General features: G+C 47.6%; 1 protein-coding gene across 2 annotated transcripts in view; it reads left to right on the forward strand.

Annotated features, from left to right (window-relative positions):
* LOC142767581 (uncharacterized) overlaps positions 1–27,514 on the forward strand; it is a 73,424-nt gene that overhangs the window by 32,150 nt on the left and 13,760 nt on the right. For both annotated transcript variants that reach the window (XM_075869543.1, XM_075869544.1), the window contains exons 5-7: positions 21,951–22,094; positions 25,618–25,643; positions 26,783–26,844. In XM_075869543.1, the coding sequence (XP_075725658.1) occupies positions 21,951–22,094; positions 25,618–25,643; positions 26,783–26,844 (232 nt within the window). The remainder of the gene's footprint in view (positions 1–21,950; positions 22,095–25,617; positions 25,644–26,782; positions 26,845–27,514) is intronic.

Raw genomic sequence — 27,514 nt, forward strand, 5'->3', positions numbered from 1 at the left:
GCATACTCGCTGGCGGACGAGGTGTGAGCTGAGATGACTGTGTCCAGTGGTAAAGTCGGCTCTCTTCCGTACAATAAGTAGAGCGGCGAAAAGCCCACTGTGTCGTGACGGGTTGAATTATACGCGAAAGTTGCGTAGGGTAAGGCGAGGTCCCAGTCTCGGTAATCGGGCGACACGTACATAGCGAGCACATTTGTTAAAGTGCGGTTATATCGTTCCGTAAGGTCGTTTGTTTGAGGGTGGATTCTTTGAGTAACCAAATGTCCAACCAGAAGTGCCGCTGGTCGGGAGGTGAGACTCCTCCAATGGGGCCGCCGCTGGGCCGCGTCTTCTAATCGAATCTGGAGCCACTGCGCTGCATGTGGCTGCACCCAAGGACGAGTAACGTCGCCACGCATTGCGTCAGACTGGCCAGACAGGAAGGCGCCGGATCGCTGGCTGAGGTGACTCATTGCACGTGCGTGGCAGAAAGGCGCCGTCGCGTGATGACGCTGTTGAGTTGTTCATCGCGTCAGGCGGGCTCGCGTGCTGGCCTTGACACAGATTGCCTTTCTCAGAGGCATGGACGTTCGCTGTGGACTCGCAGGTATAACAGCACCCCCGCCGCCAGACAATGCGCCGGAAAGACGAGCTGCTTCCACGTGGCTTGGATGTCAGGCGCGCTTGTACGCCAGGTACCCGCAGGTTCGCCTCCAGGGCCATGGGGAGAATGCAGCTCCAGATTCTGTTCCGGGAACACATCCCAATCTTGAGGATGAATCCCAGCTCCACTGGCTTGTCACCACAACTTGTCGACCAGCTTCGCTCGTCTCACGATCTTTCGTTTCAGCACTTTTCGATAGTTCTGCAACTTGTCAAGAACAGTTCGACAACAGACAACACACGACACAAGCAAGTGCCCTTGGTCACCCGACAGAACACCAGACAAAGTATATTACAACATATACCTAGCTACGTGTCAATCGGAATTTCGTTCCTCTACATCAAGAGGCACATGTGGGACACAAGACTCTTAAACTGACAACTCAAATTTTTACACGTACAATAACGTAACGAAATAGAATGGAACATAATGTTGCCTCCTTCAGCTCATTCTGGAAGAGAGCGCTCAGCTAAGGTCGTAACAAGGTCAAAATTTTGCCCCTAATTGCCAGCGAGAACCGAAAGGCGGAGATGGTACTAACTAAACGCACGGCTCAATGCGCCTGCATTAGCGTTTAGCCTTGCTTTTTTTTCGAACGTTAAAGTTACGCTGTTGGAGCTTCATGCTCCATCTCAGTAACCGGCCACTTTTAGGCGACGATACCTATGCGGTACCAACAGCTGCTCATACTTGCGACGTTGCACAGGGGAACAACGATACTGCTTGCTACGGATTGGCTTCTCACGAGTTAGCTTGATGTCGTGTTCAATCACCGTCGTGTTCCTGGGACGGTCCAAAAACACGTCTTCGAACTCGGAAAGAATCCTTTTCAGGTCCTCCTTCTGGACTTCACTTAACCTAGGCTCTAGGTTCAACTGCTCCAAAATTGCCTCTGATCCCCTTTCGATTAAATCACTTGTGATGAAAATTTTTTCTCCCTCTTTCTCTGAGGCATTCAACAGCAGATTTACGACCGCTTGACGTTGAACGTATGGTTTCATCAAGTCTATGTGGTAAATTTTGTTCAGTCGCCTTTCCAATTTAACTTCATAATGGGTATCAGAAAACTTCATGGGTGCCTTCCACTTGTCCGTGAATTTCCCCGCTCTCTGACAAGTGTTGCATGAGCGTACAAAGTCTTCGATATCCTTCCAGCATATCGGCCAATAAACCTCAAGGAAAACTCTAGCTTTGGTCTTTTTTATGCCGAGATGCCCCGCCCACGCGTTTTCATGCGCCAGTTCCAATAGTTGGCGAGGATACTTTTGTGGCACCAAGAGCTGCTAATACTTGCGACCTTGCGCATTTGTGTAGCTCCGATGCAAAATCCCTGCTTTCTCAAAAAAAGAAACATTCTTTTTCTTTTTTCCCAAGTTTACGCTTTCTATTAGCGCTTTTATCGAGAGGTCCTCACGCTGCTCTCGACTGAGCGTTTCTCGATGAACACTTGACAGCTCACTCCAACTTTCCGCTACAGGCGAGAGCGTTGCACCCCTCTCGCCCTGACTCAATGGCGCCGTGTCGTCTCCCCCTGCTACAGAAACCGCGCCGGTCGCTTCGGCGACGGGCCGCTCGAGTGACTGCTCACATGACTCACACGGAAAATTTTCTCTCTGAGGTTCCGTCGACTCGCCGCCAAGGTCACTTGAAAGTTCACAGCATTGAACAAGATCAAGCTCGTGCGAAAGCTTCCGCGCTTGCGATCGCGTGAGGGCCATGTACGCTAAGTTGGGGAAGAACGATTTATCCTGCTCCTTGAGAAGCTGCTCTGAGTTGTTAGAGAAAAGATAAGGAAAACTATCGGAATGCGCGACAGACATAGCCGCTTCAGTGCGAAGCTTACCGAACGGGCCTTCAATGAAATCCGTAGCGATTGGTAAGCAAGCACTCTGCTCCTCGCCGACTTGCCTAATCCACGCGCATTCTCCTGTAATGTCATCCGGAGACACCAATGAAGGTTGGACAACGTCCATGGTTTCTCCTGAGTCTCTAGGTGCTCGACACGTTTTCCCATTCACCCTAATTTCTTGAAGATACGGCTCTAACAACCGCATGTTCTTTTCCGATTCTCGAAGTGTTGCAAAAGCAAACCTTTGCTTTCAGTTTATCGCGATGTGCCCTTCCTTTTTGCAGTTGTAGCAGATTAGTGGCTTCCGTGATTCAAACGCCCGTGTGGTATCAGTGCGTTGTTTAGGAACCTCACTCGATTTCTCCGCTTCTGTTTGCCCTTCCCCTACAGTGTCCTTCGTAAGAGACGGGTCCTTCTTGAAATTACGGTGCGGAGCGGGTTTCCGTTGGTCAGGTTTCTTTGAAAAGGCCTCTTTCCTCTCACCTTTTTCAATGAGCACTACCCTGCTATGCAACTTTCCGCGAGTATAACACTCCTCAGCTAACTCTGCTGCCTTGTTTAGCTGTACTTCACCAAGCTTGTCCTGCAGCCAAAGTTTGACACCCTCCTGAATGCAGTGGTAGAATCGCTCCAATGCAACACATTCCACTACTTTATCACGGTCGTCATAAACACCTTCGCTCTTGAGCCATTCAAACAAATCGGCTTTAAGACGTAACGCGAAGTCAACGTGAGACTCATTCCCCTTTTTAGCATACCGGAAATTTTGCCTGAAAGCCTCGGGTGACAACTTATAACGTCTCAAGAGCACTTACTTAACCTCGTCATAGCTCTCAAACGCTTCCCTCGACAAGCAAATTATCGCGTCGGACACTTCGCCGGGAAGAAGAGCTAACAGGTTCTGCGCCCAAAGAGACCGCTCCAAAGCGTTTCGCTCACAGACGTGTTAAAACTTGACGAGATACTTCGCCATGTCCTCGCCTACTACGAACGGTGGCAGTTGGTCCCGAATTCTATAACCACTGACCTGAATCGTCGGAGAAGCTATGCTAGGCGCCTGTGAACACTGTAGGATTGACAATTCTATTCATTTTAACTCGAGGCGCTCCTGTCTCTCGGCCTCCTCGCGACGTTCTCGCCTTTCAGCTTCTTCACGTTCACGAACTTGTCGCCTTTCAGTCTCCTCGCGGCGTGCTTTGATATCCACCCAGGCCTCATCGACTTCCTCAGCCTACACTCTCTCTTCCTTCATGATCTCAAGGATCGCTTGCTTTCGTTTCGCACAGCCCAAAGTAATGCCGACTTCCTCATAAATTTCGGTGTGTTCCTTCACTTTAAGGTTCTCCATCGTTCACACTAGCCTCTTGCTGTTTGCCTCTGTTAAGAATCTATTTGTCGTACCCACTATAAGTCTACTAGCAAGACGCGTAAGCAATATTTAACGCTCACGTGTTTACCCCCTCCGCATTAAGTTTGGTATCAAAGCACTTCGACTTTGCTTGAAACGATCAAAGCTCACTTCAATGCTTCACACAGCCCTTCTCCAAACTACTACAACCTAAGCTAGAGTAGTCTGGTGAACTGAGGAGAAAACATCAGGCACTCACCGCATCGATGTCGCTGACGCCGGCCGATCGCGCTGCTGCCAACCACTGTTGCGAAGCGCGCCTCCGACGACGTTACGAAGGGTGCCACGAATCTCACCGCTGCAACCACTGTTTACGAAAGACGGCGACGCCAACATGGTCCCGAAGGCGCCATTGCTCCGATCTACGCCGACACGGTCACCAGCCGTTTGGTAGCGTAGGTTTCTCAGCTCGCGAGCACTTCTACAAAGAACTGATAGACGAGCGGACGAGACGACAGTGAGTTAAACAAGGTTTATGTACAGCATATATACAGAGGCATTACAAATTCGGCACTGGGGCCGACAGCTTAGAGACCCGAATAGCCGAGCTCTCCTCGCTAACACGTAGCTCTACTCCTAACACACAGCTCAACTGCTCGCGTCGCTCCGCAGGGCTACTTTTATATGCACCGGGTGGATTCTTTGAGTAACCAAATGTCCAACCAGAAGCGCCGCTAGTCGTGAGGTCAGACTCCTCCAATGGGGTCGCCGCTTGGCCGCGTCTTCTCATCGAATTTGGAGCCGCTGCGCTGCATGTGGCTGCACCCAAGGTCGAGTGACGTCACCAAGCATTGCGTCAGACTCGCCAGACAGGAAGGCGCCGGCTCGCTGGCTGAGGTGCCTCACTGCACGTGCGCGGCAGAAAGGCACCATCGCGTGATGACGCCGTTGAGTTGTTCATCGCGTCAGGCGGGCTCGCGTGCTGGCCTTGACACAGATTGCCTTTTTCAGAGACATGGACGTTTGCTGTGGACTCGCAGGCATAACACGGGAGAGGCAATGGGCATCACGGTGTAGGTGGCCAGATTTGTATACCTCCGAATAGGAAAACTTTTGCAGGCGCTAAGCCCAGCGACCAAGGCAGCCTGATGGATCTTTCAGAGAGTTTAGCCAGCAGAGTGCGTGGTGGTCCGTAACTGCCGAAAATGGGCGTCCGTATAGATAAGGTCGAAATTTCGCCACCGCCCATACAATAGTCAAGCATTCACGCTCTATTATCGAATAGTTACGTTCAGGGGCGGATAGGAGGCGGCTGGCATATGCAATAACACCATCATGGCCATGTTGTTTCTGAGTGAGCACTGCACCAATGCCATGCCCACTTGCATCTGTACGAATTTCCGTAGGGGAAGCAGGGTTGAAGTCTACCAGAATCGGAGGGGTAGTGAGAAGAGCGACGAAAGTCGAGAACGCAGAAGTCTCTTCGGAGCCCCATGAAAACGGGACTTCTTTCTTGAGGAGCTGCGTAAGCGGCCTCGCTATGTGCGCAAAATTTTTCGCGAAGCGTCGGAAGTAGGAGCATAGTCCGATAAAGCTTCGTACATCCTTCGTAGATTGTGGTACAGGAAAGTTTTTGACAGCGCTGATTTTTGCCGGGTCTGGTTGTACACCGTTGGCGTCTACTAAATGGCGAAGTACTGTAATTTGATGGCATCCCAAGTCACGTTTGGACGAGTTGAGCTGCAGGCCAGCGCTACGGATGATGCCTAAGGTGGCTGAGAGGCACTCAATATGAGTTTCAAATGTTGGTGAAAAGACGATGACACCATCCAAGTAGCACGAATAGGTGGACCATTTGAACCCTCTGAGCAGGGAGTCCACCATTCGTTCGATGGTGGCTGGAGTGTTACAAAGGCCGAAGGGCATGACCTTGAACTGATATAGGCCATCGGGGGTGATGAATGCCGTCTTTTCACGGTCCATTTCATCTACCTCTATCTGGCAGTAGCCGGAACGAAGGTCTGTGAAGGAAAAAGAGAGAGACCCAAGGAGGCAATCAAGCGCATCATCTATTCGTGGCAGAGGGTAGACGTCTTTTTTGGTAATTTTGTTTAGGTGTCGATAATCCACACAGAAACGCCATGCACCGTCTTTCTTGTGGACTAGCTTTACAAGAGAAGCCCAAGGACTGCAGGATGGCTCAATGATGTCCTTGGCGAGCATTTTGTCGACCTCACTTTGGAGGATGTGACGCTCGGCCGCCGACACCCGATATGGACGCCTATGAATGGGATGCTCATTACCAGTGTTTATGTGGTGGCTCATACCTGTAGCTTTCCCCAACGAACAGCCGCTGATGTCAAAAACGTTGATGTAGGACAGCAGAACCCGGTGGAGCTCATCAGTCTGCTGCGGCGTTAAGTTGGAAGTGATCATCGAAGTAATAGCGTTGTCGGAGCAAGTGGCAGATTGATGTTGAAGATTGGCAGATTGAGATTGAAGGGGCGGCCATCGCAAAAACATCTACCGCATTGTCTTCTAAGGTGGAGAGCAACGCCAAAGAGATCGCTTTTGGCAAAACTTGAGGTGTCAAGCTAAAGTTGACAACTGGGAGGCACGCAGAATTTTCTGTGACGGACAGAACGGTGTGCGGTAATGTAAAGCCACGGCTTATGAGAACATCGGTCATAGGCGTCAGAACATAGTCACCATCGGGAACTGGTGGTATTGAGACGAGCTCTATGTAGGTCAGTGTTTGTGGAGGGAGGCGCGCGTGTCCCGTTGTGCAGAGGCGACTCGGCCGTTGTGTAAGAGGTTCTGTTGCGGGCAAGTGTAGACGGAGCGTACTGGTCGAACAGTCTATGAGGGCAGAATGCGCGGACAGGAAGTCGAGGCCTAAGATTACGTCGTGGGGGCATTTATCAAGGATGGTGAAGAGAACAACTGTGTGTCGATCCGCGATGCTCACACGAGCGGAGCACATTCCAACGATAGATGCTATTCCACCACCCGCTACACGGACGAACTGAGTGGTCACAGGTGTGAGAACCTTCTTGAGCTTGCGGCGAAAATTACTCGTCATCACGGAAAGCTGGGCACCGGTGTCGACAAGAGCAGTGACATGTACGCCGTGTACTTGTACGTCTATGAGGTTTCGTTTTGTCGGTATCGTCAAAAGAGGATTTTCGGTCAGTCCGAGCGATGCAGAACCATCTCCGGGGGCTTCAACGCTTAGTTGTCCGTCGGGGAACCTCGTGGGAACGCAAGGGAAGATGGTCGGCGGGGCTGTGGAGAACGAGACTGGCGACGTTGGGGGATGGTGAACGGGAGTAGTGGTGTCTGAAGCAGGTTCCTGGGCAAAATGGTCGTGGCTGGTCTCATGACGATAGGCAGGACGTGCATAGAAGGGACGAGAGCACGGTTGTGCAGGAGGACCCCAGCGACTTCTGCAATGGCGAGAAATGTGCCCGATTCTGTCACACGAGAAACATATCGGCTTGTCATCGTGTGTTCGCCATGCGGATGGATTTCGGAACGTTGAGGGAGAGCCGGTCGGGAAGGGACGTGCAGGATTGTATCGGGGCTGGTAGTCGGTGCGGGGAGGCGGTGAGATAGAGTGAATTCCCAAGCTGGCGATTTCCTGCCGGACGACTGCTTGAATGAGAGGCAACGTAATTGGTAGAGAGGGGTCAGGGGATGTTAGTCCCACCTTAGCAGGAGCAGCGGCTTCAAGCTCCAGCCTGACAATTCGTGTCAAGTTGTCACTGTTGTCTAGTGGATGATATCTGTCGAGACACGAGGACGTCCTAGTGGTGTTCGGGAGGCGCTGGAACTGATGGGAGATGCGTCTGCTGTTAGCTTGTTGGAACCGGCGGCATTCTTTATTGATCGTATCAACAGATGACACAATGTTGAATACCATTAAGTTGAACGCATCGTCGGCGATACCCTTTAGAATATGCGCAACTTTTTCAGGTTCAGACATATTTTCGTCAGCTTGGCGGCATAGTGAAAGGACAGCGTGAATATAACCGATGTAGGGCTTTGTGAAAGATGGTGCGCGAGTCGAGAACACATTTTTCGCAGCTTCACGACGACCAGAGATGTTGCCAAAAAGCTAAAGGATCTTTGCCTTGAAGCTGTCCCAGCATGTTATGTCATGCTCGTGGTTATCAAACGAAACACGAGGGGTTCCGTCGAGATAAAAGATGACGTTTGCGAGCATAAGAGTGGGATCCCACCTGTAAGTGGCGCTGACGCGTTCGTAGAGGCGTAGCCACTGGTCGATGTCGGAACCCTCGCTTCCCGAGAACACGCCGGGGTCTTTGAGCGCGTGAAGTGTCACGAAAGTTGTTGCGGGCGCTGGGTTGAGAGGTCGGGCAGAAGAGGGAGTGACCGGAGAGGATGTAGCCGAGTTTTGAGTGGTCATGTTGTAAGCCACGAGGGAGCGTCCACTTCGGAGTTCCATGGCGAGGACGGGGATCGCACAACTCCACCAAATATGTTACGGGAAGGAGACTGACTCAGAGGGGTAGTCTCCGATGTATTTACAGCCAGTTAGGTGAGCAGCGCCCGCCACACAGATTAGCTCGTGCCAGTCTATCTGCTTTGTCTTCTTCAGCTCCATACACTGGCACGTAGCAATATCATCATCATCATCATCATCAGCCTGACTACGTCCACTGCAGGACAAAGGCCTCTCCCATGTTCCGCCAGTTAACCCGGTCCTGTGCTTGCTGCTTCCAATTTATACCCGCAAACTTCTTAATCTCATCTGCCCACCTAACCTTCTGTCTCCCCCTAACCCGCTTCCCTTCTCTGGGAATCCAGTCAGTTACCCTTAATGACCAGCGGTTATCCTGTCTACGCGCTACATGCCCTGCCCATGTCCATTTCTTCTTCTTGATTTCAGCTATGATATCCTTATCCCCCGTTTGTTCCCTAATCCACTCTGCTCTCTTCTTGTCTCTTAAGGTTACACCTACCATTTTTTTTTAGCAATATATATCTCTCTACGTAGCAATATATATCTCTACTAAACGCTGGTGTAAGAGAACACGGCCGTTCCAGGTACACTTTTGGCACAAGTTTTCGTGTATAGAGTGGAGCCTTTAGAAGCTCCCACCTGTTGCGGGAGAACAAGGCACACACTAATCAGTGCCGCGATAGCGCTGCAACGATCAGCGTCCCCCCGCCCTTCTTCCCTCACGAGGTCAGCACGTGCGCAGACCATCCTGGCCGAAAGGTGATGTTCACTACGCACGAATAAAAGGATAGGGCACCCTTTCCCCTATACATAAAAACTTATTTACTTGAACTACAATGGCGGCGATGGCAAAAAAACCAGTCGATTCTGTCCATATAATTATTATCGCAATAAAAAGACATCTATTCTCTTTCACAATCAGACAATGTCCTTGATTTCTGTACGGGTCCCGCTGTTTTTTTCTGTAAAGACCTTCGTTCGGGTACTCGCTGTTTGGGGTAGATCAGATAAAACGTGACAAGACGGCATCCATCACCCCTGACAACCTAAATCAGTGGAAGGTTTTGCCCTTTAGCTTTTGTTATGCTCGAAGCACCTTTGAACGAATAATGAAGTCCCTGCTCAGAGGCTTTATTGGTCAATATATTTGTGCCACTTAGACGACGTTCTTGTTTTTAGGAGCCTGCTCCTTCTGCTCGCTGGTTGTCCAGTGTCGGCCTCGAATGCACCAGTGTTGCCTGTCGAGTTTTGCGGTCTCTCAAGGTCACATCTCCGGTGATTACAACAATGCTCATGATTGCGAGCCACCATCAAGGCGTCAACATTCCATAGCCGGCGCACTTGCCTCCTTGAAGTAGATTCGAAAAAAATGAAAGCAAAGAAAAACTTTTGTCGTGGTAACTGTCTCTCTCTGTGGAGGTCATCTTAACAACGCTACACTCGGGATGTATAGGGGAGAAGAGGAATGAATGTGTATGAGATAGAAAAAGAAGGTGTGAGATTTATGTGGTATGATTACGCCAGAGGGTGCGCTGCCTTCCATGGCATCCGTTTATCGGTGAATATAAAAATTCTCACTAGATGATCAGCTATTGCTATTGGTTGGGCCCACTTCTCGGCACTCCCGCTTCCCTTCTCTCGCTGGGAGCTCACGCAAAGAGCCTACGTATCCACCATTTGGCCACATTTACAATCCCCAAGCCGAATGAGAAGCGCGGTAGGCTCGCAAAGCAGGTAGAGTTCAGTTGCCGCAAGACCTTGAGGGGACAGCCCAGACAGCCGAAGCAAGCAGTGCTCTCCCACAAGGAAACCCGGAGCTGCTGGGTGTCTGTAAACATATATAGTTTATCAAAATGAATATAGTGCATCTAGTTGTAAAGTAATAAACATTGCGTATGTAATGTATATTGACGCGTGTGTACTGGTGGACGAAAACGACGATAAGGGGATTTGGCGGACACCAGGTAGTGGAGCTCTGGCTGATTGAAGATAAAGAAGGCGATTTTGCTGTTTGGCTGCTGAGAGTCCCTGTGTCAACGTTTATCTGCCTTTGTTTCACGCTGTACCGTGACACTAGTGGAAGTGCTGGGACGCAACCCTACCTAATGCTCCATACTCCCACTGGGAGCCGTTCATCTAGCTCGGACGCATTGTCACCCATTGCAACTCCCGTGCACCGGTTCAGTCGGCGGCTGATAGGCCTCGCTCCAGAGTTCACGCCTTCCATGGAACCTCGCAAGTGCCGATTACCTCTCCAAATGGCCAACGCCAGTCCGCAACCTGCGCCCCAAGGCCCCCTGCCAACACAGCCTTCACAGGTAACCATCTTTCAACCGCTGGTTCCCTATCACTTTAGTGGCGGCGCCCATGAAGACGTGAACGACTGGCTCGAGCACTATGAGCGTGTCGCCAAGATTAATCTGTGGCCTGAACAAGAAAAGCTCTCACGCGCCTATTTCTACCTTGACGGCGGTGCGAAAATTTGGTATGAGAACAGAGAAGCCAGTCTGTTAACTTGGGGCGACTTCCGACAACAGCTTGTCGATACGTTCACCAATGTCGATTGACGCGACCGTGCGCAGCAGCTGTTGGAGCTACGGGTTCAAAAACCCAATGAAAGCGTTACTATGTTTGCTGAAGATATGACTCGTCTTTTTCGTCGAGCTGACCCGAACATGAGTGAAGATAGGAAGTTGACCTACCTCATGCGCGGCGTTAAGAAGCAACTTTTCGCCGGGCTACTGCGCCACCCTCCAAGTACCGTAGTTGACTTCATCAAGGAGGCTACGGCTATCGAGCGGGCGCTCCATCAACGATGCAGGCAGTATCATCGAATCTCTAGCAGCGCCCCAATCAATGCTGCTGCCATACCTGAGGATCAAAGCTCCCTGCGAGACCTCATTAGGGAGATAGTTCGCGAAGAACTGCAAAAGTTCCGAAATCCAGTTGCTCAAACCCCCGTTGCGTCCGTCGCTGAACTGGTACGAGACGAAATCCGCCACGCATTTTCTACCGCTGGTCCTGGTGACGAGCACCGTCCCATGAGCTATGCCGATGCTCTGCGAAGTTCACCGTCTGGTACATCGCCGCCATATCACCCAGTGCCGACGGCCCATACGTCACCACGGCAAGAGCAGACCCTGAGCCGACCGCCAAGCCAACCGACGTACCACCAGGCGTCCACAGCAGCACCATGGACATCGTCGCAGGAAGGGAGGTTCAGACGTCCACCCCTCCGAAGAACAGACGCATGGCGCACAATCGATCGACGTCCACTATGCTTTAACTGCGGAGGTGCAGGTCATATTGCCCGTCATTGCTGGCACTGCAGTGATCTGTTCCGCCCTCTTCGAACATGGTCTGACGATCGACGTGCGAACGAAGAATACATACCACGCCTGGAGAACGCCTCTTTCCATGGAGCCCGTTCTCACTTTTACGAATACCGTACTTCTGACGAGGAGGCAATACCTACCCGCCAGCAAGGTTTGGGACGTCGATCCCGCTCTCCTTCTCCTGCTCATTCACCTTCGTCACACCGACGTACCTCCGTGCACCTTAACGCAAGAAGGTCACCCAGCCCGCGACGGGGAAACTGAGGGCGGCGACCTCCGGGGGTAAGGTTGCAGGCCATGAAGATCACGACGAAAAGCCCCATTACACGACGCTGTAAATCCGACAAGGCGTGAGAGCGACGACATTGTGACCGCTGACCTGAGTGTCAGAAAGTGACACTTGACGGCCAGAAAGTGACAGCCTTGGTCGACACCGGTGCCGACTTTTCTATCATCAGTCAGGACCTCGCCATCCGCCTCAAGAAAGTGAAGACACCGTGGACAGGCCCTCAAATAAGGACGGCAGGTGGTCAGTTATTGATGCCCTCTGGAAGATGTACAGCGAGAATTGACATAGGAGGTTCTTCTTTCGTTGCGTCGTTCGTCGTTCTCACCGCATACTGCAAGAATTTAATTATTGGTATGGACTTCTTACGAGAGTACGGTGCCGTCATCAATATTCCAGAGAGTTTGATCACATTCCGCAACAGTTCTGGCGCCCTTATTGTACACAGGCGTGACCAAACCAATTGCGTCTAACTGATGACGATGTGGTTCCCTCTCCTCGGAAATGCACGCTTGTTTCTGTGGGAGCCGCTGTCCAGTTTGACGGCGAAGGAGTAGCAGACCGAATAACCTCGCTCCTTTTCACACACGGCATTTCCGTCGCAAGAGGTATCGTCAGTGTCGCCGCTGGACGCACGGACTTGCTTCTGACAAATTTTAGTGATGAGCGCCGGCAACTCCCAAAAGGCATGGCCGTCGCTTACTTCGATGATATCACAGACGCACAAGGCTGCTTGGCAGTTGTCGACGAGGCGCCAGAACTTGATTCGACACCAGTCCTCTACGTTAGCACTGCTTTGCCTAAGAACGAGCGAAAGAGGCTTCTTGAGCTACTGGCCGAATTCAAAGACTGCTTTTCGACAACATCAAGAGTTGGCCGCACGCCTCTCACCAAGCATCGAATAATTACCGAGGACATGTCGAGACCAATTCACCAAAACCCTTATCGCGTGGCTGCAAAGGAACGCGAAGTGATACAAGAGCAAGTCGACAAAATGCTAGAAGATGACGTCATTCAGCCCTCAAAAAGCCCCTGGGCGTCACCTGTAGTCCTCGTTAAAAAAAAGATGGCAGCCTGCGCTTCTGTGTAGATTACCGAAAACTCAATCAGGTGACAAAGAGAGATGTGTATCCACTTCCCCGTATAGATGACTCTCTCGACAGACTTCGACATGCTCGTTACTTTTCATCGATGGACCTAAGGAGTGGGTATTGGCAAATCGAGGTAGACCCAAGAGACCGCGAGAAGACTGCTTTTGTAACACCAGATGGCTTATATGAATTTAAAGTCTTGCCCTTTGGTTTATGTTCAGTGCCTGCTACCTTTCAAAGACTTATGGATACCGTACTTTCTGGGTTGAAGTGAAAAACCTGCTTGGTCTACCTTGATGATGTCGTAGTTTTCGCCGCAACGTTTGACCAGCACCTTAAAAGACTTGAGGCAGTTTTACAAGCCATACGGTCTGCGGGCTTGACGTTGAAGCCGGAAAAGTGCCACTTTTGCTATGAAGAGCTGCAATTTCTTGGCCACGTTGTCAGTCACGCAGGCGTTCGTCCTGATCCTGAAAAGATCGCAGCTGTTGCACAGTTCCCGGTGCCGACTGATAAGAAGGCTGTCCGACGATTCCTCGGACTATGTGCGTATTATAGGCGATTCATCGCAGACTTTGCACGCATCGCATCACCGTTGACCCGCCTCACGAGAGAAGGCGTTGCTTTCCAATGGAGCAACGAAGAGGAAGCTGCTTTTAAGAACCTCCGCCAGCGACTACAGACGCCTCCAGTGCTTGCCCACTTTGATGAGAAAGCCCCAACGATGCTACACACTGATGCCAGCAATATTGGTTTGGGAGCTGTGCTTGTGCAGCTGCAAGAGGGCACAGAAAGAGTAATCGCCTATGCAAGCCGAACACTAACACGCGCCGAGACCAGTTACTCCACGACTGAGAAGGAATGCCTCGCCGTGGTATGGGCGGTCACAAAATTTTGTCCGTATTTATACGGCCGCCCTTTCAAAGTCATCAGCGACCACCACTCACTGTGTTGGTTGACAAATCTTAAAGATCCTACCGGGAGATTAGCGCGTTGGAGTCTCAGGCTGCAGGAGTACGACATGACTGTCATACACAAGTCAGGAAAGCGCCACAGGGACGCCGACTGTCTATCCCGCTCACCCATTGAATCAGCAACTCTATCCGATGAGGAGGAAACAGCATTTCTCGGCGTGCTTGACTCAACCGCAATTGCACAGCAACAACGTGGCGACCCTGAGTTACTTGCCCTAATTAATTACCTGTAGAGAAGATCTCAGAAGGCACAACTGTTTTCGTAAGAACGCTGTCATCATTTTGCTTACGGAGCGGAGTACTGTACAAAAGAAAGTTCTCTTCGACAGGATCTGCGTATTTGCTCGTCCTCCCAGCAGCCCTTCGCTCCGAAGTACTCGAAGCATGCCACAACGAGGTGACTTCAGGCCACTTAGGTTACACAAGAACGTTGGCCAGAGTACGGCAGCGCTACTTCTGGCCAAGACTGACCATAGCCGTAAAACACCATGTTCGTACTTGCCTCGACTGCCAGCGACGGAAGTCACCGCCGACTAAACCAGCTGGCCTCCTGCAGCCCGTGCAGGTCCCAAGAACACTATTCGACCAGATTGGCATGGATATTTCGGGCCCACTTCCTACGTCTACTGCTGGGAACCACTGGGTTATTGTCGCGACTGATTACATTACCCGTTATGCTGAAACAAAGGCTATCCAGAGAGGTACAGCAGCGGAGGTGGCACAATTTTTCATCGAGAACGTTGTCCTGCGGCATTGTGCACCAAGCGTCGTAATCACAGACAGGGGAACCGCATTTACGGCAGCTCTTTTGGAACAAGTCCTCATGCTGAGTGGCAACACCCATCGTAAGACCACCGCCTACCACCCGCAAAGGAACGGGCTTACAGGGCGTCTGAACAAAACAATTTAAGACATGCTTTCTATGTACGTAGACGTCGAACACAAAAATTGGGACGAAATCTTGCCATATATCACATTTGCATACAACACTGCCAAGCAGGAAACAACCCAGATGACCCCGTTCAGCCTAATTCACGGAAGGGAAGTACGAACCATGTTAGATGCGATGCTAGCGCACGAATGCGACGACATCGAACCGGATGCCAAGATGTTTACAGAACGAGCGGAAGAAGCAAGACAACTAGCCCGCCTGCGAATCCAGCAACAACAAGAGTACGACGCGAGCCGCTACAATTCTCACCGCAGAACAGTCGTTTACCAGACCGGCGACAGAGTATGGGTTTGGACGCCCATACGGAAACGAGGACTCTCTGAAAAGCTACTAAGGAGATACTTTGGGCCATATCTAGTACTGCGACGACTGAGTGATGTTACCTACGAGGTCGTCCCCGACAGTTCACATAGTACGAGGCTTCGCCAGCACCGTCCTGAACTGGTTCACGTTGTGCGCATGAAGCCTTACGAAGGTAGTGACTGCGCAAGACACTTCTTAAAGAACAGAAAAAAAACTGCACTACTGGTTTAGCATCGGGGCGATGCTCATTAAGAGGGGGGGCAAATGACGCGTGTGTACTGGTGGACCAAAACGACGATAAGGGGATTTGGCGGACACCAGGTAGTGGAGCTCTGGCTGATTGAAGATAAAGAAGGCAATCTTTCTGTTTGGCTGCTGAGAGTCCCTGTGTCAACGTTTATCTGCCTTTGGTTCACGCTGTACCGTGACAATATATAACAAAGGTGTCTGGCTATATGCGATGATGGAAATTGTGTCGAAAAGATTAGCTGATTACCCGATCATACGCGAGCAATCTTCTGCAACATGATTCGCTGTTGGATATGGCGGTTATTGTTTTGCCAACGTTTCAAACTCATACAGAGTGCCTCTCAGACGTCTCAAGCATTTTCAGTTGCGCTGCAGGCTAAACTCTTCTAAACGTCACTTTGGGTGCGACCAAAGCACAGTACTTCACCGATAAGTTGACGCTAACAGTGTACAACCAGACCCGGTAAAAATCAGCCTGACAAGAACTTTCCTGTTCAATGCTCTGCGATGGATATACGCAGCTTTATCGAACCATTTTCCTACTTATCACGCTTCGTGAGAAATTTTGCGCTCTTCACGAGGTCTCTTTCACAGCTCCTCAAGCATGACGTCCAGTTTTCATGGGGCCCAGAAGAAGCTTCTGCGTTCTAGACTGTAATCGCACTTCTCACAACTCCTCCGATTCCGGCAAGCTTCAGGCTTGCTGCTGCTAAAAATTTGCAGAGATACAAGTGCACATGAATTGTTCGAGTGCTAGCTCAACAGCAACGTGGCTAGGATTGGGTTATTGCATACGCCAGGAACCTCTTATCGTCACCTGCATGTATTTATTCAAGTACGTAGCACGAGTTATTGCCTCTCGTTTGGGCGGTAGTGAATTGTTTGGTTTTAGCTATACGGAGGGTCCTTTTCGCTTGTGGCCGACCACCACACGCTTAGGTGCCTAAACTTTCTGGAAGATCTATCTGGGCGCCTTTGTCGCTAGGCTTTGCGCCAGCAAGAGTTTTCCCGTTCGGTCGTCAACAAATCTGGCCGCCTGCACCGTGATGTCGTTCGCCTCTGCCAGTACCCTGTCAGCGCTTTTGATAGCATCGACACTCCATCGAAGCACATCATTTTATCAGTGTCTCAATTCCACCACGTTGGGGGAAAACAGGAGCGGTACTGTTGCTTGACATCGTAAACCGTACGAAATCTTCGTCAAACGAAGCCTGCGTTCATAATTCGTGTATATAAAGGGTGTCTTCATTTGTGACCATTTTCGACTTCACAGCTATGACATTCGTTGTGTCATGCCTGAGAAATTTTGGCACTGTGTCCTCACTGAACTAGAGGACGCACCCAATGCCAGACACCTTAGCATGTCTCACACGTACGAGCACATACCGTGCCATTTGTGGCTTATGCCAACGTCGCAAAACATCACAGGTACTACCCGCGGGCCATCTTCAGCCAGTCGATATACCTCTGGAACTATTTATTGCGTAAGGGTTAAGCCTGCTTGGTTCTTACCCGCCTAATTGTTGTGAGACAACTGTGTAGCAGTTGATACCGATTGCGCTATACGCTATGCTATCACGCTAGCTTCACTGACGTATGTGCAACCGACGTGGCTGACCTGATTTATATAGGGCGTTTAACATCCCAAAACCACTATATAATTATGAGAGACGCTGTAGGGGAGAACTGCGGAAATTCCGACCGCTTGGGGTTCTTAAACGTGCACCCAAATATGAGCTCACGGGAATACACCACGTTCGCCTCTATCGAAAATGCAGCCGCTGCAGCCGGGATTCAATCCTGCGACCTGCTGGTCAGCAGCCGAGTACCGTTACCTCTAGACCACCGCGGCGGGGCTGTCTGACTTCCTGTTACGTGATGTCATATTGGTTCATGGAGCCCCGAGAGAGCTGCTCGCAGACCATTGCCGTATACTTATATCTCAAGTCATCGCTGACATCATGCGTCCCTTCTCCACGCAGCACATACCAACGTTACTAGACTCTATTGTATTCTAGTGATGTTGGCACAAACCGACAACTGCTTAGCACCCTCAAACCAACCGTCTCACGGATCACTTCATTCGCACTCTTACGGAGATGCTTGCCATGTATGTGTCCACAGACCACCAAGACTGCGATTTGGCCCTACTCTTGGCCAGCTTCACGTACAATTGATCCTGTCAAAGCACTGCAAGCTTTTTACCATTCCTGCTCTACGGAAGAAAGTCGAGCTTGCTGCTGCACGTTATCATTTAGGACACTGCCCCGTCCACTATCGACAGCGAGTATGTCCGTGACAATTGCGAAAGCTGATCATGCTCGTCAGCTCACCCGTGCTCAGAAGACGGCGTCACAGAGCAACCAACGACGTGAGTACGGTGCTTCAAATACAGACGTTTATTTCGCTGTTGGTACTATTCTGCTACTCTGGTCACCTCATTGTTGAGTGGGCTTATCAGCGAAAATTTCGTCTAGGTATTGTCTCAAGTACCTGTCACCTATGAGGCCAAACTCATCTGTTCAATTGTCATCTGCTGTACCGCCAAGTATTGGTGAGGTGTCTTGGCTCAAGCCGTAAAAGACCGCGTCTGAGAATGACCTTTAGGTCTTAGAAATGGTAGGTCCACCTCCAGTGGTTATGCTCCGTATTAGTAGCATGGAGACGAAGAGTACAAAAAGAGGGATGACATCGATGATAGACTTGCGCGAGCTAATCTATATTGTTGGCGCTGCTCTCTCAACCAGGTGAAAACACATCTTCATCTACTGTTAAAAGTCGGTATCTTTCTGCTAACATTTCAAACTAAGAGAAATTTTATGATATCACCCTTTCTAAAATGTTTCAGAAGCTCGGTCTCAGCTGGTGCCAAAAAATTTATTGTTGTATTACTTCCAAAATAAGCCACGGCTCCTGATATAATTTGTAAATGGCCGGATCTTGCTGACCTAAAGAAGGCTGCTATCACCTCTACCCACACAGAATTACATTTTGCCACACTTCATGCATAGCAGCCATGGAGCACGTCATTCTCCAAAGTCCTGCCCTACGTCATTATCAAAAAAAGCAGACATTTTTCTACATCGCTATTTGGAAGCGATACAAATATACAAACTCGAGGAAAAAGGCGTGCTAAAAAAACCCCTTCAAGGAAAAAGGCAAAGGTTCGTCGCCGCCCCCCCCCCTCCACCACCATCCATGAGGCAACTTCATGCTCGCCCTCCCTAGTCGGAGCGCAACTTATCTTTGTGCCCGCCCTCCCTAGTCGGAGCGCATCCTTATCCCTATTATTACAATTTGCAGGGCTGACTTTCCAACTCATTTTCAGGGGGCCCTCCCACTGCCGTAATCCTCGTGCGTCCGTCTGTACTCGTCAATACTCATAAACCTTCCCCATTATTCTACATGTGGCTTTGTAGCCACTTGGCGAGCATGGGTTAGTGTGCGCGAATCACCTCTCGTTCTCCCCTTCAGTGACCTTCCATCCTCAATTTTCCCCAATAAGATAATTTATGCATTTATGTAGCGCATTCTGCTCATGTTGAAAGATAAAATGTTGCGAAAAGAGGAGCTCCTGGAGAGTCTTCGGCATTACACAAGGTCGCTTACGTGGCGACGCCAAAGATAAGACATAATACACAGCGTTGGTGAAACATTGTACATCACGTAAATTAGAATATATGTAGGGTTTAACGTCCCGAAACCACCATATGATTATGAGAGACGCCGTTACGGAGGGCTTCGGAAATTCCGACCACCTGGGATTCTTTAACATGTGCCCAAATCTGAGCACCTGTGCCTACAGCACTTTCACCTCCATCGAAAGTGCTGCAGCTGCCACAGCCGTGACTCAATCAGCCACCCGTGGGTAGGCACCCAAGTTTTTTAGCCACTATACCACCGCCGGGAGCCACCACTTAAAGTAGAGTTGCACTAAGAAAGTATCTGCTCTAAATAATAAGCAAATGGTGAGCAACCACTCGCTTTTTATAGCTTGTTTATGGTCAATATTGTGATGTTTTAAGGCAGTGGTTCTGCAATAGGTGAGAGGTTCTTATTATTCTGATGGGCCTACTGTCCAGCGTCACTGAGGCTCGAAAAAGCTATCGCCTTAAGTTGTTATAGCGAGAGAATAAAACATTGACTGTTAGACAGCAAAGTGCACATGTCAACGTGCACATCTCGGACACTTTAGACTCTTTATTCTGAATATTTATGAAAAATGCGTCTTTACGTACGGAGTACCGTAGCCGGAGAAACTGCAACAGCATTTCTAAGTCGATACCTACAGTTAGCCTTCAGCGAACGTGCAAATAAATTCTACATTTAGATCTTGATTTGTTTGTTAAAACGAAAGTTGGGGGCCCTAAAGCGGCATCTTTCGGAGTTGAACCTGAATGCAATATGTGCTCCCTAGTGCATACTTGAAACACTCAGTGCACACGATTTATTGTAAGTTACTCGAGAAGTTTAATTTGTGAATCACTTGAATATAATCGATAGAGTTGAAAGAGGCTTGTGTCATGAAATTTTGTATACGGCTCCGTTCAGCGTATTGAATGCATATATGGAATGCCAATTAATAATGTCCCTGCAAGATGCACGCAAATGCGCTAACTTTCACTTTATAAGGGATCAGTTAGGTTTTTTTTAAATGGAGAGCCACTGGTAGGTGGCAGCACCAAGTCGTTTTTACGAAAGCCCCCTAATTTCAATTAAAGTGTACGAAAGACTAGCTTTCACTTCATAAGGGATGAGTTAAGTTTTTTTAAATGCAGAGCCACTGGTAGGTGGCAGCACCAAGTCGTTTTTGCGAAAGCGCTCTAATTTCATTTAAATTGTACGAAAGACTAGCTTTTCGTTCATAGTGTTTCATTGTCCACGCAGCGTATTAAACACTTCAGTGTGTATAATTACCTACCAATGTCTTTTCTAGAAAAAAAACACAATGCCTAACACCCATGTATTGGCGTTGTGCCTCATGTATGTGTGTTATTTCCGTTTTCATCGACAATATTTGCAAGTATGAATGCTGCCACCAGATCAAAATGGATGTCTCTTTCGCCGGCAGGTTGAATCGGTGCACATAAACCAACAGAGAGACCAACTTATTCGCGTTTAGGTAGCTCAAAAAAGACAACCACCTTTAAAAAGTGTTGCACACCTACGCTAGTGATCCCTGATAGCGCAGTTTGCACAACCACACACTACAACATATAAACCCACGTATATATCCCGTCAACTGGACGAAACAATGAACACCACTATAATTCAGAGGTTGCGCGATAGGATGTAGTTCACACATAGGAGGTTCTGCCTCTGCCAGTGAGTACATATATTTTCGCTTACTTTTCTTTGTTTACATCTACATTACAGTGACTATTTACTGCAATCTCTATAACTTTTTGTCATCAATTTTTGTTAATGCTGAATAATATTCCGTCATAGGTTGACGTAGAATAAAGAAGTACGATAAATGCAAAGTAGGTCTTACCATTCTGAATTTTCATCTTGGTATTGTTCTCTAGAAGCCGAAGGGTGAACTGGTCGTGGCGTCTCTATTTCATCCTGTTTCGCGTGCGCTCTTGATATTTGTTTTTTTTTCTCCTTGTTCAACTGCTTCATCCGCAGCAACATTGCCTGGGATGTTGCAGTGCCTAGGTAATAATTTGATTTCATTTGTTACTGTACTATCCTCTGCAACTGACACAACTGAGCGTTATGGAAGGAAACTGCTTTCTGCGTTCGATTGGTCTGTCACGAAGGCTTGACGAGAATATCGTGCATGTGTGTGGAAGTTTGCCTTTTTTTTTCGTTCAATTTAACTTTTTCCTCTACATCTTCATAGACCCGTAATTGTACACGCCGGAGCAGAGTAGATAAGGAGTTGCTAGTATCTCACGTCAAGTTCCCTACATTTTTTATTCAATAATTTTACTTTTAGTTTATTTAAAACGTTTCTGCACTGTTGGCTGACGATTCTAGTTGGACAAATTAAGACAGCCGGCAGTGAATTCTGGCTTCAATTTTCAGCATAAATGCACTGCGAGATGCGTTGATTCTCGCAGATGGTTGAAAGGACAATACAGATATATGTAGGAAGTCACCGGCTAATAAAACTGCGGAAAAGTGACTTCTTAATGAGAACCAATGATTGGTGACAAGACCACCAAGGAATAAGACATAGCACTGTAAAGTTGAAAATAGATCAATGTGATTAATAGGATTTTAGAGAATTTATTTGAGGCAGCCTTTTACAGTCAAGGCATTTATGGACAGCGGACTTTAAAGTTGGTTGGTTGACCAATGAAGACTCTGATTGTCATTTTGATGTAAATGGTGTTTCACTTGACGCGTACAAGTACTATGCTTTTTCTTATTTTATATTGTATGTGCGAATTCTTTACTAGCTCCGGCAATTTTCCTCTACACAGTTCCTTCCCAAAAATCAACGTCTCCATCTCGTCGGCATGTCAGATGTTGATTTAGGAAGCCCTGCTCGATGTATGCATGCTGAGTTCAAGTGGGGTAGCACTGACGTTGCTGAGGCTGATTTGTTTTATGAAGAAGCGGATCAAGTAAGTACTAACCCCTATAGTCAGTTATTCACTTTAAGTATATATTTATTTTAAAATAAAATAGTAGTCTGCTTACGCTAATTGAACTATCAAAGCGGATGTCTCCATGACCTTACATAGGAGGAGCTGCATGTCTTTAAAACACTACACCGTTTTTCATTGTTCATTGAAATAGGTCAGCGCATTTGTGCCTAAGTACAGTGGGGCCTTGAAAGGTTATAATGAAGGAGAAAGTTAAAAAAAGAAGAAGGGAGAGAGGGTAATTGCAGCTAGCATTTAGCTCACTGAAAAATATCCTCCTGAAAGTTGGGCTTCGAGGCATTCTCCTGCTGCTTCTGACTAGGACATAACTGTTTCAAGAAAAACAAATCACGTTGCTTAGGCCACCTAGGCGTAATAGAGTTATTGTCTGGCGTAAATGAGTTGAAGAAGTTACAATTGGAAGAAGGCAAACAGAAGATATAACTGCGGTGGAGGACGTAAGGGCAAGAAAATACGCAAGGCTTCAGCGCTCGCCGCATAACTGCAAAAGTGCATGAATATTCATTTGACGTACTGTTAAAAACACTAAATAAGAACAATCACTGATTCAGATTCAGATTGACAACCTGCACTTTGAGAACTGAAATGCGATATGTTTGCTTTCATTGGTTTAATAGTAGCGGAGAAAATCCAGGTTGAAGTTTTCGTGTTAATTTTGCGTCAAAATTTCCGCGCGTGACGTAAGAAGTTTCAAAATGTATTCTTAATAATTTTGTGGCATGGGATTGATGAAATTTTTGATAACTCTGTTTGTTTAGACTATGGAACAAACAAAAATACAATGTAGTTAATGTTAATTTATTGGAGTCTACGTCCAATAGGAGTCTGGCCCCACCACACTCCTTCAAAATTTCTTACTTCATGGTTTTTACGCTGCGATCTCAAGTTAGCTTCGCCACTCGCATTTTCTTTACGCTCGTTTCCCGCTTTCTAATTGTGGTGTCTGGATAAAAGCAGTATTTTCGGGATTGTGAAATGGTACTTTGCTAATACACGATAAATTGTTTCACTCGTTAGAGTTCCTTTAAAGAAGCCTCCTGAAGGTTTGGAAACCAGCGAACACAGTGAAGTGGTAGACAGGCGTTTTCTTAATCTTTGGAAGAAGAGCATTAGTGAACGAACCTGAGCAGAGTAGATAGTGTAAGAATATATTAAAACAAGTTGCGGCTTTACTAACGCAAATTGAAGAGCACACCATCTCACTCACAAAAACAAACTAAGGGGATGTCTGTCAGGAGAGAGAACTATAACAGTTGGGGTGTGGTGACTTCTTCACCACCACTTAGATCCAGATAGCAGAAAGGCAGCGTTTAAACAGCAATTATATAGATGGCGCCCTAATTAGGCGTCCCTAAAGAGGAACATGATAAAACGAACATAGAGGTCCGTAAGCCGAGCGTATAAGAGCATAAGAGCATAAAAGTTATGTAATGGGACAAAAGTTGTCTTTCGTTACGTCTGTCTCGCTTGCAGAGATAAGAGCGGAGATTAATCGGCTGAGGACTAAATTAGTGTCAGGGCCGGACAGAGTGACGAACAAAATACTCGTTAAATGAGTCGATATCTATATCCATAACCTCAACGCCTGCATGCTAAAGAGTACGAAAAGCAGACAACGCCACAGGAGTGGAAACTTGCTGATGTAATGTTGGTTCTCACGCCTGTGAAAAAACGCAGTTTCCAAGACTTCACAGACCTATATCCTTAATGTATTGCGTGGGTAAGATTACAAAGCTCGTCGTTCAGATGCTGTTCAACATTTACATGAAAGAATCTTGTCCGTATACGGACAGCATCATCGGCTTTCGACCAACACTCTCGGCTTTCGACGCTATGCTACTGTACAAGGACGACATTACAGACAAGCCACGTGAGGCAGAAAATTGACTGTGACGGTGCCGGCGGTGACGACCACATTTCAAGCTTCGTCGAAAAAGCAGCCGCCGTAGCCGGGATTCAATCCTGCGACCTGCGGTTCAGCAGCCGAGTAATTTAGCCACTAGACAAACGCGGTGGGGCACCGGAATTTAAGAGAAAATGTATATACGTCATACAGGAGAATTTCTACATGTGTGTTATGAACCCGCCACAGTGGTCTAGTGACTATGGCACTCGGCTGCTTACCTGCTGTTCGGGGGATCAAATACCAGATGCGGAGGTCGCATTTTTGATGAAAAATTATTGATTGATTGATGTGTAGGGTTTAACGTCCCAAAACCACCATATAATTATGACAAACGCCGTAGTGGAGGGCTCAGGAAATTTTAACTACATGGGGTTCTTTAACATGCACCCAAATCTGGGCACACGGTCCTACAACATTTCCACCCCCATCTGAAATGGAGCCGCCGCCGCCGGGATTCGAAGTCGCGACACGCGGGTCAGCAGCCGGGTGCCTTACTAAACATAGACCACCGCGGCGGGGCATGGAGCGAAAATCATTGAGAACCGACTGTTTATATTTTGGAGCACGTTGAAGATTTGCAGGTGGGCAAAATTTCCGGAACACTCAACTGCGGGATCTTACATAAGCATATAGGAGTCGTTTGACGTTATAACCCAATTATTATTACTAATATTATTGCATATGTCATAGAGTGCAGAATCCTAAACTAAAACAACCGCATTCAGAACGTACTAAAAGAAACTGTAGCGAAATTGTTACTTTGCCTATTCGTCAAAATGACGCACACCTTTGTATTCTTTGTAGTAGCAGCTCAATTCGTGCCCACTTATAATATTTATCTGTTTCGACTATCTAAATGCGCTAGGGAAGGAAGCGGTTTTTCAAGACTGATCAATAAGTATTTCACCGGCACATTTATGTAGTAGTGAACGTGGTTATTCGTGCTTCCTACTTCTATATTTACTACGGTCATGTACAAATATCTACCACAATTATAAAATATACAACAGCAAGGTCGTTCAGCACTACACTCGTGGTTGCATGTAGGGATGCTACTCAATGCAAGTTAACGGACGTAAAACCTGCAGGGCCATAGTTATCGTCGCATTTATTTTGTGTTTGACAAAAGGCTTCACTTCCGAAGCTTTTACACCGAAAGGACGATCTGTTGTAGTTTTTCTTTAAGAGTATTCACGAATAGAAATTTTTTCCCACATACCTGGCTTAGTTGAAATTCTATCAAGTCACTGGGAAAAGTTGTTCATGGACAAACAACTGCTATATTACAATACTATAATTCAGTAGTCTTATTGATATTCTGATTACAAGAGTCGTCATAAGTAGTGGCTTCGGAAATATCTACCATTTGGTGTTTTGTTAATATTTACCAACATCGCACAGTATACGAGCACATCTCGCACACGTACCTTGCTACTACCAATGCCCATTCTGTAATGTTTGACATACACAAGGCCTGAACAGCCATTTTTCCACGGAGTATCCGGCAGCTGACTTCTGAAAGATGTTTGAACGATGAACAGTGCTGAATTGTTTTCTTTTCTTGAAATTTTTCAGAATAATGGCGGTAGCTGGACCAGCAAGTAAGTATTGTCTTGCACTAAAACAAAATGCGCTGCACTCACTTAATTAGAATTAGTGTAAGTCGTGATTATATGTGTAACTGTGTTGTAACGGGACACCCATAAAAAGCCTGTATATTAGAAATTTAGGTGAATTACGCTCAACTAGGTTCCCTAGGAAAAAAAATAGTAAGGTGAAAATTGTAAAATTCAGAATTCGAAGCTGAAGTGCCTGGTGGGAAAAGTTGTAAGCGAAATTGTGATCGAGAATGCAGCTTTTCTCGAGGTTTCCACATCGTGGACATGTTCATTTCTACAACGCTCCTTCATTTGATTGAAAGTACAGCGAGCCATGACATCATGGCGCTCTTGACCACGTTGACGCACCACACCCATCGGTACAATTCCTGCGTAGAGCTAGATGTAGAATAAAAGCACACTAACAGGATATTTGTCCTAAATTTCCCAGTCCGAACTTGTGTATGAACGAGTTGAAGTGTTTTAAACCGAAGCAAGGATCATGCACCACCCTTAATTCTACGTCAGGTAAGCAACCAAGCTGTAGCAATTCACAAGAACATTAGACGACGCGAACCACTAGAAAAATTTAGGCGTGAACCTTCCGCCTACAAATTTGTTAGTGGTTCGCGTCATCTACTGTTCTTGTACAATGCCTCGACTAGCCCAACAAGTTTTACTCCAGCGAATCACAGTAGGCCGAAGTAAACAGTTCACAAGGTGGACATGAGAATCGCGTCCAATAATAACCGTTTGCATTATTTCCTACGACTGCGCAAGTTCTTATTTACGAGAAATTGTTGCTGCTCGTTCAATAAAGTGTACTTGAAGCAGAGAACTACTCGAGCAGGGAATCAGGAGACATAAAATGGTTCTGCTTGGCGAGCCGGTTCCTACTCAGCAGAGGAAAGGGCTGCACGCGATCTATAAATGTTTGCAGAAGGCACGAACAATTGCAGTCTTCCGCATTCTTGTTTACTGTGCACGTCATCATTTTTTCTTGCAAGTGGGTATCAATGCAAAAGTGGTAGACCTGGCAACATGTGACGCGCAGTCACCTTTATTGATACAGGACCTAAGTTTGCACTATGAGAGTGTTTCAAGAAATATGCCCTAAATCTAACTGACTGTGACATTTGCAGGACAGCGACTCTTAAATTCACGAAGGAGCTCATTGGGCAACATGTGGACATTATAGTGAACGGTAAGGCACATGGCACACCCACTAAAGAACGGAGTAATGATGAATTTTCAAGCCCGAGAGGCAGCCTTTATTTACTCGGCACCTTAGTATACATTTACATTTTTACAAAGTTTGAGTTGCGTCAGTTGCGTAGTTGTTACTTTAGTTCGATTGTGAACAGCATGCGGGGTCTCAACAGCACGTTCAGCACCTAGAGATAGTACTGTGACGCGTTTAGTGATCCTTGCACGCTGGCTTCATCGCCGTAACCGATTATTCGCTAGAAATGATAACGTCGACCGTCTTTGTGTCGTATTCGTGGTGGCTCTGGGGAAAGGCAAGCTCGTGAGACCGCAAGCTCGTGTTCATGCGATAATCGAGAGATGCGAAATGGTTTCTGAGCCGTGTTCTCGAAAATGATCGAGAATTCTCAGTAAAAGTACCCAAAATATTCACGTCAATTAGCGTTATCGGCAAATTAGTTGTTAATAAAACAATAGCAGTAATAAAGCCTACTTTCCATTTTTATATAGAATAATTGGCGTTGAACCCACATTTGCGAAAACTCAGAAAAAAAGGCAAAACAAATATTTTAAAAAAAGTGACAGCTTTGCTGCAAAAGCGAGTATATAAACGCAACAGCAACAGAATAGAAAGTTATGCGCACAATGACAAGTAAATCGAAACGTAC

The sequence above is a fragment of the Rhipicephalus microplus genome, chromosome 7 (assembly GCF_043290135.1).
Source record: "Rhipicephalus microplus isolate Deutch F79 chromosome 7, USDA_Rmic, whole genome shotgun sequence".
In the NCBI taxonomy this organism is placed as follows: Eukaryota; Metazoa; Arthropoda; class Arachnida; order Ixodida; family Ixodidae; genus Rhipicephalus; species Rhipicephalus microplus.